General features: G+C 66.4%; 2 protein-coding genes across 4 annotated transcripts in view; one reads left to right on the top strand and one right to left on the bottom strand.

Moving 5' to 3' along the window:
- Window positions 1–9,853, top strand: part of ZFPM1 (zinc finger protein, FOG family member 1) — a 35,755-nt gene extending 25,902 nt beyond the window's left edge. Inside the window, exons 4-10 of the mRNA XM_032121955.1 lie at window positions 563–696; window positions 4,925–5,027; window positions 5,637–5,846; window positions 5,992–6,222; window positions 6,537–6,632; window positions 6,735–6,884; window positions 7,163–9,853. Of these exons, the coding sequence (XP_031977846.1) occupies window positions 563–696; window positions 4,925–5,027; window positions 5,637–5,846; window positions 5,992–6,222; window positions 6,537–6,632; window positions 6,735–6,884; window positions 7,163–9,387 (3,149 nt within the window). The 3' untranslated portion in view covers window positions 9,388–9,853. The remainder of the gene's footprint in view (window positions 1–562; window positions 697–4,924; window positions 5,028–5,636; window positions 5,847–5,991; window positions 6,223–6,536; window positions 6,633–6,734; window positions 6,885–7,162) is intronic.
- A 1,135-nt stretch (window positions 9,854–10,988) lies between these two features.
- Window positions 10,989–13,787, bottom strand: CIDEC (cell death inducing DFFA like effector c). Of its 3 annotated transcripts, none has more exons than XM_032122130.1 (6): window positions 13,699–13,787; window positions 12,271–12,342; window positions 11,997–12,138; window positions 11,766–11,915; window positions 11,467–11,651; window positions 10,989–11,380 (listed from the first exon to the last, which is right to left on the bottom strand). In XM_032122130.1, exons 2-6 carry the CDS (start codon window positions 12,318–12,320, stop codon window positions 11,188–11,190), a joined length of 720 nt encoding a protein of 239 aa, XP_031978021.1. In that variant the 5' UTR covers window positions 12,321–12,342; window positions 13,699–13,787; the 3' UTR covers window positions 10,989–11,187. The 3 variants fall into 3 exon arrangements, with proteins under 3 accessions (XP_031978021.1, XP_031978022.1, XP_031978020.1); XM_032122131.1 differs by lacking the exon at window positions 13,699–13,787 and adding an exon at window positions 12,982–13,277; XM_032122129.1 differs by lacking the exon at window positions 13,699–13,787 and adding an exon at window positions 12,408–12,813.
- Window positions 13,788–13,807: the final 20 nt, after the last annotated feature.

The following is a 13,807-nucleotide window of genomic DNA, read 5'->3' as shown; positions in this document are numbered from 1 at the left end:
GGACCGGCTGCATCCCCTCGGCGCTTCAGGGGACTCCTTGTCCTGGAGCAGGGCGGGGGGTGATCCCGCGGGGCTCGGAGCATTCCCGGCCGCAGACGGGCTGCCTTTGGCTCGCTGTCCCCGGGGAGCAGCTCGTTTTTGGGGGGCGGCAGCCGGCGAGGGGCAGGCAGCGCATCCATCTGGGTATTGGTTACCTGCCATCTTATCTGCGCTCCCAAAGACAAAGGCACAGTTAAAACATTTTCGAGCAGCCTTCATAGCGTATTAACATGTTATCTAACCCATTAAACCAGAGCCTTATCAGATAATCAAAGCCATTAAGCCCTGAAGCTGCTTCGACTTTGGGTGCGGGGATGGGAAACGCTCCTTCCGCTCCGCCGTGCCGGGCCCGGACCCCCCGGGCCGTGCCGGGACCCCCCGGGAAGGGGATGGATCCCCCCACAGGACACCCACCAGCAGCTCCCGGCTCCAGCTGGGTGCCCGCATCCCCTGGGGTTTGGGGTGCTGCAGGCCAGGGGGGTTTGGGGTGCATCCCGCTGATGCTGTGCCTGTCTCCCCGCAGATGAGCTGGATCTGGAGGTGCAGGAGGGGCAGAGACGGGTGCGGACCCGCAGGAGCCTCCCCGAGGGCTTCTCCTGGGGCCCCTTCCAGGGCAGCATCCACAGCGAGCCGGCATCGCCGGGGCACGGCGACACGGTAAGGGGCACCCCGAGGGCACAGTGGAGGGGGAAACAAGTCCTCTTTGGGCAGGATTTTCCCTGCTTGAGCTCCTCACCCCCTGGGAATCTCCTGGTTTGGGTGCCCAGGAGGTTTCCCTGCCACTCGAGAGCATTCCCACAGGCAGGGGACAGGATGTTGCCACCCCGTCTGTCCCCTCTGCACAGGCGGCTTGGTGGCACCTGTCGCCTCACACGGGAGATGGGATCTGGCTTTCCTGCCTCAGAGTTGCTCCCTGGGGACTCTGGTCGTGCCTGGGAAGGACCAGCAGCCGTGGGGAAGGGGCAGGAGAGGAGCACTGAGGGGACACCAGGGGCTGGTGGCTGTTGGTGGCCGTTGGTGCCCATGAGTGTGACTGTGGGCGTTTTTGGGCTCTGGATCCTCCATCCCAGCCACATCCTTCCCTCCACATCCCCCCCCGAGCTGCACACAGGCACCTCCAGCCCAGGATCCTCAAGGCCTGGCTCCATCCCCACCTCTTCCTCCTCCTCCTCCTCTCTCCTTTGCTCTTTTTTTTTTTTTCTTCCTTTTCTTTTTTTTCTTTTTTTTAAGCTCAGGCCCGTTTATCTTTGCTGAATTAAATCCTTGATTAACCCTTATCTGCCCAGTTTGGCTCCCTATCTCCTGGTTGGCGCCGTGTGTCCAGACACCCGGTACAGGATGATTGATTTCCCGAAGATATGCGCGGCTTTTTTCTGATACTTCATTTATTGTCTAAATATTTTTGCTCCCATTTCAGCAGCTCCCTTATCGAGCCCGGCTGATGATTCCCAGCCCTGCTCTCCTCTGCCACTCTCCTCCCTCCCTATCTCTGCTCAGGGAAGGGAGGAAGGAATCGCAGCCCCATCCCTGATAGGGGCTGTCGCCCTCAGGTCCCTCCGTCTTTGTTGCTGGCGGCAGTGGGGGGGTGTGCAGGGGGTCTCCCCCAAATCCTGCTCGGCTCTGCTCTTCATCTCCATGTGGGAGATGATCCCAGCCTGGGGTTTTAGTGGGAGCTGGGAGCACTGGGTGGCTTTGATATTCTGTGGCTGGAGCACCGTGTGTGCCCATCGCCTGCTGGTGGAGAAGGAGAAAGAAGAGGAGGAGGGAAAAGATGAGGAGGAGGAGGATGTCTGCCCGCCCCCAGCTGATCCCCAAAAGATCCTTGCTCAGGAAGGTGTGGAAACCCTCAGGCAGACAGCTCGGGGTGCCAAGGGAACGTGAAGCCCCTCTGGGACTGACCCCCAGGTCCCTCGGTGCCCCGTGTCCCCCCCAGGCCGGGCTGCGGCGAGGGCAGGGGCCGTGCCGATGCGCCATCCCGGCGGATGCGGAGCAGATAGGGTTTCCGATGGTTATCAGCCGGTGCGGAGCGGAGACAGCGACCTCTTTGTTCCAGGGAGAACAAGGAAGGGCTTCACGCCGGGGCTGGGGCCATCACGGGGAGCCGGCGTGGGCACCCTGGGGTGCTGGCAGCACCTTGGGGTGCCGCGGGGTCCTGGGCAGCGCAGGGACCTCCCTCCATCGGGGGTACCCACCAGTCTCCCCATGCCTGGAGCAAAATTCCAAAGGGACCCTCCTCTCCTCGAGGGTGCCTCGCCCACGTGGCACCAGCGGTGCCCATCCCTGTGCCCCATGCTGGGGGTCCCAAAGCCCCCAGCCCCATTTCGGGTGTCTGCAGGGGCGGGTGGGTTCCCCCACACTGTGAGAGGTGCACACCCCTGTGCCAGTGTGTCACACCCCTGTGCCAGTGTGTCACAGCTCTGTGCCACTGTCACACCCCTGTGCCAGTGTGTCACACCCTGTGCCAGTGTGTCACACCCCTGTGCCAGTGTCACACCCCTGTGCCAGTGTGTCACACCCCTGTGCCAGTGTGTCACAGCTCTGTGCCAGTGTGTCACAGCTCTGTGCCACTGTCACACCCCTGTGCCAGTGTGTCACACCCTGTGCCAGTGTGTCACAGCCCTGTGCCGGTGTCACACCCCTGTGCCAGTGTGTCACAGCCCTGTGCTAGTGTGTCACAGCCCTGTGCTAGTGTGTCACACCCCATGCCAGTGTCACAGCCCTGTGCCAGTGTCACACATGTGCCAGTGTCACACCCCTGTGCCAGTGTCACAGCCCTGTGCTAGTGTCACACATGTGCCAGTGTGTCACACATGTGCCAGTGTGTCACACCCCATGCCAGTGTGTCACAGCCCTGTGCCAGTGTCACACCCCTGTGCCAGTGCCTCACACGTGTGTTGGGGGCTTTATCACGCTGCCAGCACTCGGCTCCTGGCAGTGATAAGGCCCCAACCGGCTGCGACTGTCAGGCTGAGTTGGAGGGGTTGGAAATATTGGGATGGATAATTAGATTTCATATCGTTACTGCAGCAGCCATCGGAGGATCAGGGAGATTAATTTCCCCCCCCTTGTGCTCATTAATATTCATTAGAATGCGGGGAGCTGGGCATGGGCTGAGCAGGGAGGGCTGTGACCCCTCCAGCAGCCCCTCAGTGTGACCCCAGCAGGTTTTGGGGAGCGCTGTGACCCCTCCAGCAGCCCCTCAGTGTGACCCCAGCAGGTTTCGGGGAGCGCTGTGACCCCCCTGGCAGCCCCTCAGTGTGACCCCAGTGGGTTTTGGGGAGCGCTGTGACCCCCCTGGCAGCCCCTCAGTGTGACCCCAGCGGGTTTTGGGGAGCGCTGTGACCCCCCTGGCAGCCCCTCAGTGTGACCCCAGCGGGTTTTGGGGAGCGCTGTGACCCCCCTGGCAGCCCCCTTAGTGTGACCCCAGTGGGTTTTGGGGAGCGCTGTGACCGCCCTGGCAGCCCCTCAGTGTGACCCCAGTGGGTTTTGGGGAGCGCTGTGACCCCCCTGGCAGCCCCTCAGTGTGACCCCAGCGGGTTTTGGGGAGCGTCGTGACCCCCCTGGCAGCCCCTCGGTGTGACCCCAGTGGGTTTTGGGGAGCGCTGTGACCCCCCTGGCAGCCCCTTAGTGTGACCCCAGCGGGTTTTGGGGAGCGCTGTGACCCCCCTGGCAGCCCCTCAGTGTGACCCCAGCGGGTTTTGGGGAGCGCTGTGACCCCCCTGGCAGCCCCTCAGTGTGACCCCAGTGGGTTTTGGGGAGCGCTGTGACCCCCCTGGCAGCCCCTTAGTGTGACCCCAGCGGGTTTTGGGGAGCGCTGTGACCCCCCTGGCAGCCCCTTAGTGTGACCCCAGTGGGTTTTGGGGAGCGTCGTGACCCCCCTGGCAGCCCCTCAGTGTGACCCCAGCAGGTTTTGGGGAGCGCTGTGACCCCTCCAGCAGCCCCTCAGTGTGACCCCAGCAGGTTTCGGGGAGCGCTGTGACCCCCCTGGCAGCCCCTCAGTGTGACCCCAGCGGGTTTTGGGGAGCGCTGTGACCCCCCTGGCAGCCCCTCAGTGTGACCCCAGCGGGTTTTGGGGAGCGCTGTGACCCCCCTGGCAGCCCCTCAGTGTGACCCCAGTGGGTTTTGGGGAGTGCTGTGACCGCCCTGGCAGCCCCTCGGTGTGACCCCAGTGGGTTTTGGGGAGCGTCGTGACCCCCCTGGCAGCCCCTCAGTGTGACCCCAGCGGGTTTTGGGGAGTGCTGTGACCGCCCTGGCAGCCCCTCAGTGTGACCCCAGTGGGTTTTGGGGAGCGTCGTGACCCCCCTGGCAGCCCCTCAGTGTGACCCCAGCGGGTTTTGGGGAGCGTCGTGACCCCCCTGGCAGCCCCTCGGTGTGACCCCAGTGGGTTTTGGGGAGCACTGTGACCCCCCTGGCAGCCCCTCGGTGTGACCCCAGTGGGTTTTGGGGAGCGCTGTGACCCCCCTGGCAGCCCCTCAGTGTGACCCCAGCGGGTTTTGGGGAGCGTCGTGACCCCCCTGGCAGCCCCTCAGTGTGACCCCAGCGGGTTTTGGGGAGCGTCGTGACCCCCCTGGCAGCCCCTCAGTGTGACCCCAGCGGGTTTTGGGGAGCGCTGTGACCCCCCTGGCAGCCCCTCAGTGTGACCCCAGTGGGTTTTGGGGAGCGCTGTGACCCCCCTGGCAGCCCCTCAGTGTGACCCCAGTGGGTTTTGGGGAGCGCTGTGACCCCCCTGGCAGCCCCTCAGTGTGACCCCAATGGGTTTTGGGGAGTGCTGTGACCCCCCTGGCAGCCCCTCAGTGTGACCCCAGTGGGTTTTGGGGAGCGTCGTGACCCCCCTGGCAGCCCCTCAGTGTGACCCCGGTGCTGACCCCCTGTCCCTGCCCCGCAGAGCCCCCCCGTGACGCTGGTGCTGGGGGATGAGAGCTGCTGGCTGTCCCGCCTGCCCCTCGTGCCCGGAGAGCCCGATGCCAACGCCGTCATCTACAGGAAGGGTTGGTACTGGGGGCAGTGAGGGTGGGAGGGGAGGGGTCCCCCTCTGTGTCCCCCTGTCCCAGTGTCTGCTCCCCCTGTCCCACCGCTGGCTGTCCCTGGGCACGTCCCTGTCCCAGCGTCCCTGGGGAGGGGAGGGTCCCAGCAGGGATGGGCACAGGGATGGGCACAGGGATGGGCACAGGGATGGTTGTAAAGATGGGCACAAGGATTGGCACAGGGATGAGTGCAGAGATGAGTGTAAAGATGGATGGATGGATGCAGAGATGGGCACAGGAATGGGTGTAAGGATGGACGTGGAAACGGACACAGGGATGGGTGCAGGGATGATGCAGAGATGAGCGTAGCGGTGGATACAGGGATGGATGTAGGGACTGATGCAGGGATGGACACAGGGATACGTGCAGAGACAGGCACGAGCCGGAGCGGCGGGTCCGGACAGGCTCCACGGGGCTCAGCACGGGCAGACACCGCCATCTCCAGGCCACGGCCGGGAGGAAGCAGCGGCCGCTGCCGGGACCGCGGGGACAAGGCGGGACAGAGGGGACGGGCCAGGCAGGCGGCAGGACGGGATGCAGCGATCCCCGCTCACCGCTGTCCCCCCACCCCAGACGAAGCCCTGTGGTGCCGGACAACGCGAGCGCTGCGGGAGGACGAGCCCCTGAGCGCCTTCGTGATGGCAGAGCCACCAGCTGTCCCCAACCACGGGGTGAAAGCGGAGCCCGGCGAGTCCCCGTACCCGGCAGCGCTGCACTCGGACATCCAGCTGCTGCCACAGCAGGCCGGCATGGCCGCCATCCTGGCCACCGCCGTGGTCAACAGTGAGTGCTGGGGACACGCGGGGAGGGACACGCAGGGAGGGACACACGGGGAGGGACAGGCGGCACCGCAACCCTGCCAGGGCTCCCCAGCCTGTCACACAAGCGATGTCCCTGTCCCGATGTCCCTGTCCCTTGCTCTCCACAGAGGACGTGTTCCCGTGCAAGGACTGCGGGATCTGGTACCGGAGCGAGCGCAACCTCCAGGCCCACCTGATGTACTACTGTGCCAGCCGGCAGAGCGCCGGCGCCGGCTCCCCCGCCCTGGATGAGAAGCCCAAGGAGACATATCCCAACGAGAGGGTCTGCCCCTTCCCACAGTGCAAGAAGAGCTGTCCCAGTGCCAGCTCCCTGGAGATCCACATGCGGAGCCACAGCGGTATGGCACAGCACAGCACAGCACCCCTCCTCTGGAGGGACAGGGAGGCTGGGGGGTGGCAGCATGGTGATCATTTAGAGGAGGTTCACCCCAGCTGAGCTACTGGAGGGGTAGGGAGAATATGGGGCTGGAGCACAGTGACCAGTGGGATGAAGTTCTCCCCAGTTGGGCCACTGGTTTGGCACAGCTCACTGGTAGGTCTTCATCTCAGACCCGCAGAGACAGAGGGATCTGGCCCTGTGGGGTGGCCCTGTGGGTGTCCCCACAGTCCCTGTCCCCCTCCCCTCAGCACTGAGTGTCCATCTGTCCGGCAGGAGAGCGGCCGTTCGTCTGCCTGATCTGCCTGTCCGCCTTCACCACCAAAGCCAACTGCGAGCGGCACCTGAAGGTGCACACGGACACCCTGAACGGTGAGTGTCCCATGGGGACAGCCCCGTCCCCTCCGGCACAGCCCAGGGATGGGCACTGTCCTTCCCACCCTGCCCGCTCAGCCTGGTGTCCTGTCCCCTCAGGTGTCTGCCACAGCTGTGGCTTCATCTCCACCACGAGGGACATCCTGTACAGCCACCTGGTCACCAACCACATGATCTGCCAGCCGGGCTCCAAGGGCGAGGTGTTCTCACCAGGATCAGCCCTTCCTGCTGCCAAACCCCTCGCTCCTGGTGAGTCCTGGGGCTGTGGCCATGGGGGACACGGGATGGCATTGTTACCAAGGGCTTGTCCCCAGCTGGGCCTGGTGGTGGGAAGGGAGGTGGGGACAGGACAGTGTCCCCGTGCCAGGACATTGAGAATGGGGAACAGAGCAGGATCCCTGTGCCAGAGGCGTTGGGAACAGGGGGCACGGCAAGCATCCCTCTGCCAGGATGTGTGGAACAAGGAACGGGGCGAGCATCCCTGTGCAGGGGCTGTCGGTGACACTGTCGCCTCTGTCCCCCTGCAGGGCTGAGCCAGCCGAACAACGCGTCCCTGCGGAAGTGCAGCCTGAGCGCGTTCCTGCCCGAGGCGCTGCCGGCCCTGCCGCAGCACGTGGTGCTGCCCGGCCCCCCGCCCGGCCCCGACACCGCCCCGGTACCGGCACCAGCACCGGCACCGCCCGCCTCGCCCCCCGACCCCAGGGCCGGCAAACTCTCGCCCCCAGCCCAGCCACAGAACGGGGAAGGGCCTTCATCGGCATCCTCCTCCTCCTCTTCCTCCTCCTCCACGTCCGGCGAGCCCGTGCGCATCAAGGAGGAGCCGGCCGGCAGCCCGGCCAGCGAGGCGGAGGCCCCGAAGAGCGGGGAGGGGGCCGGCAGCCCCGACGCCGGCTCCCGGACCTCGTCCCCCCGCAGCCTGCCCTCGGCCAAGGTCAAGTCGGAGCTCGCCAGCCCCACGCCGGGCTCCAGCCCCGTGCCCAGCGAGCCGGGGACGGGCACGGCCGGCGGCACCGTCTTCCTCCCGCAGTACGTGTTCGGCCACGAGGCCGCGGTGGTGCCGCAGGCGTCGGAGATCCTGGCCAAGATGTCGGAGCTGGTGCACAGCCGGCTGAAGCAGGGCCACGGGGGCACGGTGCCGCCCGCCATCTACCCGGGCACGCCGGTGCCCAAGGGGGCCACCTGCTTCGAGTGCGAGATCACCTTCAACAACATCAACAACTACTACGTGCACAAGCGCCTGTACTGCTCCAGCCGGCACCTGGCCGAGGACAGCCCACCCGGGGCACGCAAGCTCAAAGCTCCCCCCGGGGTGCCCAAGGGTCCCCCCGCCCCGGGGACGCTGCTGTCCCCTCCGGCGGGCAACGGGCAGGGCCCTGCGGCGGGGGACGGGGACGCCGGCCGCGATGCCACACCGCCGGCCACCGCGCCAGAGGGCAAGGCTGAAGAGGGGGGCACCAAAGCGGGGTCCCCCGAGGCGGAGGGGGGGTCGGGGCGGTGCAGCGAGGACAGCCAGAGCCCCAGCAGCTCGGCGGGGGACGAGGGGGACGAGGACCCCAGCAAGACGCTGTGCGAGGCGTGCAACATCCGCTTCAGCCGCCACGAGACCTACGTGGTGCACAAGCGCTTCTACTGCGCCTCCCGGCACGACCCTCCCCTGCGCCGCCCCGCCGCCCCCAAAGTGCCCTTCGTGCCGCAGCCGCTGCGCACCCGCAAGCGCCGCAAGCTCTACGAGATCCACGGCGCCGCTCGCCGCCCCGCCGAGCCCCCGCCGGCACCGGAGCCCCCGCCCGCAGAGCCGCCCGCGGCCGCCCCCGAGCCCCGCGCCAGCCCCGACGCCGAGGGTCCCATCGACCTGAGCAAGAAGCCGCGGTGGCAGAGCGAGCCGGCACCGGTACCGACACCGACACCGGCCCCGCTGCTGCCCCTGGCCGACTACCACGAGTGCACCGCGTGCCGCATCAGCTTCAACAGCCTGGACGCGTACCTGGCGCACAAGAAGTACCAGTGCCCGGCCACGCCGCTGCAGCCCCGCACCCTCGAGCACCTGCAGAAGATGAAGGGGGCCATGGCCGCCCCCCTCAAGGGCCGGCGCAGCCCCGGCAGCCCCGGCGAGGGGGACCCCGAAGGATCGGTGCGGGTGCGGGCGGCCCCGGCGGGGAGCCCCGGCATCCCCTACCCCGGCGCGGACTCGCTGCAGCGTCACCCCAAGGGTCCCCTGGCACCGCCGGGGGCCAAGGGTCCCCTCGCCGCCTGTCCCTACTGTCCCCTCAACGGGGCCATCAAGGGCGACCTCCTCGAGCACTTCCGAAACGCCCACGGGCTCTTCGTGGCCAAGCCGCCGGCGGGGGCCGGGCAGGGGCTCCCGGACGCGCTGGCCCCCGGTGCCGGCAGGACGCCCGAGCCCCCGCTGCCCGCGGCGTCCCCCCCTCGCCCGCCCGGCCCCCGCCTCCGCCGGGACAGCGTCACCGCCAAGGAGGGCCGGGACAGCCCCCGGCCCCCCGGCTCCCCCCGGGCCCCCGCCTCGCCCGGAGCCCCCGAGGGACTGCGGGAAGCTGCCCGCAAGCCCCCCACGCCCCCAGCCTACACGGACAGGGGGGTGCAGACCCCTCCGGCCAAGGCGGTGCCCGGCCCGGTGCCCAACGGCAACCACAGGTACTGTCGCCTCTGCAACATCAAGTTCAGCAGCCTGTCCACCTTCATCGCCCACAAGAAGTATTACTGCTCCTCCCACGCTGCCGAGCACGTCAAGTAGCCCCCCCAGAGCCCCCCGCCACCGCTCGGGGGGCTGCAGGGGCTGGGGGATGGAACCGGTGCCTGACACCCCCCGTGCAGGGGTCAGGGTGATGGAGGACTACCCCCAGGAGGCTCCACCGGGGCAGCTGCAGCATCTGGAACCCCAAATTCACCCGGGTTGGGGGGTGAGGACCCTGCAGTGGGAGCGTGGTGCTGGTGGGAGTCAGCCCCCACCTCTTCCCGGGGAGAAACTGAGGCACGGGGATGGTGCACGGCGCTGCCCTGGGGGCTGCAGGGGGCTTTTCCCCCAGGTAGACACTACGGGGCTGGGGAGGGGGTGTGAGGGGTACAGGCTTGGCCCCAGCACCCCAGGAAATACGGGGGTGGCCCTGCCGCAGAGCAGAGCCGGCGCTGGGAGCGAGGATGGAGCTGCCCTGGGAGCTGTGTGTATAAGTGTGTACAGAAATAAATATGTCTGCTAAACACCTGCGTGGGGGCGGGGACACTGCGGGGCTGGCACGGCCACCGGCAGCCCGAGGGGCCGGGGGAGGTGGCCACCGGGTGTGTACAGCCATGGGGTGACAGCGGCACGGGCGGGGCAGGGCAGTGCCCACGCTGTCCCTGGTGCCCCTGGGTGGCACTGCGTCAGCACGGGGAGGTCACACATCTGTGCCATGGGGCAAAGGCGCTGCTCCCAGATGGGGCTCAGCTGGTGCTGATCCTCATTAGTTATCAGGCTAATTAAGTCCCTACAGCCCCAGCTGGGGCTCAGGTCTCTGCCACATGATCAGTTCCTGCGCTGCAGCTCCAGGCCCTGCAGTAGGTGCCCGGGTGAGTGTGGCTCAGCTCAGGTGTCCCCCACAATGTGACACGGGGTGGGGGGAATGGCTCTAAGGATTGCCAGAGCGTGGCCTCTCACCTCCCCACAGCTCAGCCCAGTAGTCCCAGTCCAGCACAGGTGGGTAGTGGGTTGTTGCCCTCCCTCCCACCCTCTCTGGCAGGGGTTGTGCTTCAGGATCTTTCTGGGCTCCCCCTGCACACTCGGGGACAGCCCCCCAAGGGCCAGGTGGCTGGAGCCCAGTGCCCCCAGCTCGGTTTGTTTCCCAGCTGCTATCCCTGGAGCTGGTGGGCCCTTGGGATCCCCGTGGACAGAGCCAGGCCAGCACCAGCACTGGGGGATGTGCAAGGCTGGAGTGGGCACAGTGAGCCCTTGCCCAGGGCTGCCACGGGGGCTGGGGACCCCAGGGACCAGAACACCTCCTCCAGGGCATGAGGGCTGTCCTTCTGTGCCAGCCCTGCACAGTCAGGGACATAAGGAGCAGGGAAATCTTTCATCCTGTTAAAAGGAGCAAGGACAGGCGTGGTGCCAGCTGCCACAGGCCAGGGGCTTTGGGATTTGCCCCATCACCATGTTGTGGGTGGCTGCAGTGCCAGGGGGTGGGAAACAGGCTCTGGTGCCAGGGAGGAGGAGGGTGATGAAGGCAGCAGTTCCCCTGGGGAAGCACTTGCGACAGGTCCCCTCCTCTCACCTCTTACACCACCACCTCAGCGTGCCAAGCAGTGCAAGGGCTGCGTGTCCTGGGTGTCCCCCCCACAAAGATGACACAAGACGCAGCTGAATGCAGGAGAACTTGACTTAAATAAATATATTTACAGAGCAGCAGCTATTCCAGAGCAGATCTGGCCACACTCAGCCAGCGGAGTGCAAGGAGAGGTTGTGCCACCACGGCAGCCTCTGCCCAGGCATTGACCTAGTGGGGTGCTGGGACCCCCGAGGGCTGGGGGGACAGAGGAGGGGACAGGCCAGGCCAGCCAGCCCTCACTGCAGCATCTTCTTGTAGGGTAGGGCAGGGAGGCTGCGGGGCAGGAGGTTCTGAAGGGGGACAGGGCTCTTCTCCTCTTCCTTCTGCTCCTCCTCGGTGGCGTCCAGCAGCTGCTGCATGTAGCACGAAGTGCCCAGCAGGACGTGGCCCGTGGCCTGCATGGTGAACAGCGTCCAGCGCAGGGCTTCCCTGGGCAGGGAGAAAGGGGTCAGCATGCCACGGAGGGGCTGGGCAGTGTCCCTGCTCCCGGAGTGTCCCCAGCCCCCCGTGCTCACTTCACCAGGCGCCGGGCCCCGTAGCAGCGCAGGTCATAGGACATGCTGTAGGTGCCATACAGGGTGGCTTTGACGTTGAGGCAGCCCAGGTCCTTCGGGTTGGTCTTGTACAGGTCGAAGGTGACGCAGGCGACGTCGATCCTGCGCGGGGGCTTGCGGGACAGGCTCACCTGGTAGCCACGTGTCTAAGAAAGAGCGGGACCACGGTCACCCGGTGCACCCCACGCTCCCAGTCCCACCTCCAGTGTGGGCCAGACAGGACAAAACCAGCCTCCTGCCCCTCTCAGGGATCCCCTCACCTTGGGGGCAGTCCAGGTCTGCTCCTTGCTCAGGGCCATCAGTGCCGTGCCCTCCTCCAGCGTCCGGAAGAACGACTCCGTCTCCACCGCGGTGCCGTCCTCGTCCAGCACCAGCACGATGGGCGCCGGCAGGGCCAGGGCGCTCTGAGCCTGCAACGGGGCTGGGGGTGAGCAGGGCTGGGGACGGTCCCTGGACGGACAGCCAGAGCCCGGACAGACAGACAGACAGACCTGGCGCAGCAGCTCGGCGAGGCTCGGGGCCATGACGCCCTTGCGCAGGCTGCGGTCCCAGTTGCACACGCGGTAGGGCCGGGGCGGTGGGGCCGGGCCTGCCAGCAGCTGCTGGGTCATGGAGGCACTGGCCGAGACACATCTGGGAAGGGATACAGGGATCGGAGTGTCCTGAGAGCCAGCACCACCCCCCGGCAGTGCCAGCACCCCGGGAAGCAGGGAGGGCTCTGATGCGATGTCCCCATCCTGGGGACAGGGGCTCCACGGCACTTACTTGGAGACGGGGACAGCCAGGCGCTGGCTCAGGGATTTGGCGTAATCCATCTTCCAAGGAGCACGGAGCACCCTGTGGGGAGGAAGGACAGTGGTCCCGTCAGCTCCTGTCCACTCAAGACCGGTTCCCACCAGTACCTTGCACTCCGCTCCAGGGGATCTTCCACTCCTTTCAGCTCCTGTGTGCTCCAGGAGATCTCTCCACTGGCAATTCCAGTGACAGAATTGAGCCTGAGCTCTGAGATCTCTCCACTGGCAATTCCAGTGACAGAACTGAGCCTGAGCTCTGTCACCGCTGCCTTTACAGGGGCTGGTCCTGCCCTTTGGCAGGGGCCAGGCCAGCAGTGGCCGCCCGGGCAGAGTCCCCTGCCAGCAGGGCTCTTTCGTAAAGGGACACGTGGGAGCCTGAGTCAGCGCTGGAGCAAAGGTGAGACACCTTCCCCGGGGCTGTGCCTGTGCTCGGGGCCCTCAGAGAGGGCAGCCAGGGCTTTGGGAGTCAGAGACACCCATGGGAGCACCCCCAACCCTGCTGATCCAGGGATATCTCCAGCCAGGCACTAGCTGAGGGGCTCCAGGGGTATCTCCAGCCAGGAGCCTCATGGTGGGGGATCCAGTGGACCATCCCCATCCCCATCCCCATCCCCATCCCCATCCCCATCCCCATCCCCATCCCCATCCCCATCCCCATCCCCATCCCCATCCCCATCCCCACCTTTAGCAGATCCCAGCTCTTCTCCTCTGGATCACCCCCGTCAGCCTCACCTCACCTTTTATACCTGTCGCAGACACTCCTCCCCCCCGGCCACACCCTCTCCTGCCCCAACCAGTCCCAGCTGGGGGATCTGGGCATCACCCTGGTGAGGAGACACTGCGGGAGCTGGGCATGGGCGGGCTGGAGAAGGGAAGGCTGGGAGGGGATCCCATCAAGGGGTGTCAGAGGACAGTGCCAGGCTCTGTTCAGTGGTGCCCGGCGACAGCAAGAGGAGCCACGGCCACCAACTAAAACACGAGAAGTTCCACTTGAACACGAGGAAGAACCTCTGTCCATGGAGGGCTGCAGAGGCCTGGAGCAGCTGCCCAGGGAGGGCGTGGGGTCTCCCTGTCTGGAGACATTCCAGTCCCACCTGGACGTGTTCCTGTGCCACCTGCTCCAGGTGCCCCTGCCTTGGGCTGGATGATCTCCAGAGCTCCCTTCCACCCTAACTATTCCCTGACTCTGTGGCACGCCCCGTCCCTCTGTGTGTGTGTGTGTGTGCGCGGCCTGTGCACATCTGGAGCCACGCGTGTGCCCCCACGAACATCTGTCCAGCCGCGCGCATGCACGGACCCTTGCACCTCCCAGCCCCTCCACGTGCTCGCGTGTGCGCCCACGCACGCCTGCACACACACGCCGTTCACGTGTTCACGTGTTGTTCACCTGTCCGCGCACCTGTGCGCGCACACGCGTGCCCCGTCCTTGCCGTGCGCGGCCCCTTTAAGACGCGGCCCCTTTAAGACACGCGCGCGCGCGGGGTGGGGGGGGGTTACGGGGGGGGTTG

The sequence above is a fragment of the Corvus moneduloides genome, chromosome 12, assembly GCF_009650955.1.
Source record: "Corvus moneduloides isolate bCorMon1 chromosome 12, bCorMon1.pri, whole genome shotgun sequence".
Lineage (NCBI taxonomy): Eukaryota > Metazoa > Chordata > Aves > Passeriformes > Corvidae > Corvus > Corvus moneduloides.
This window is presented reverse-complemented; position numbering and strand designations above follow the sequence as displayed.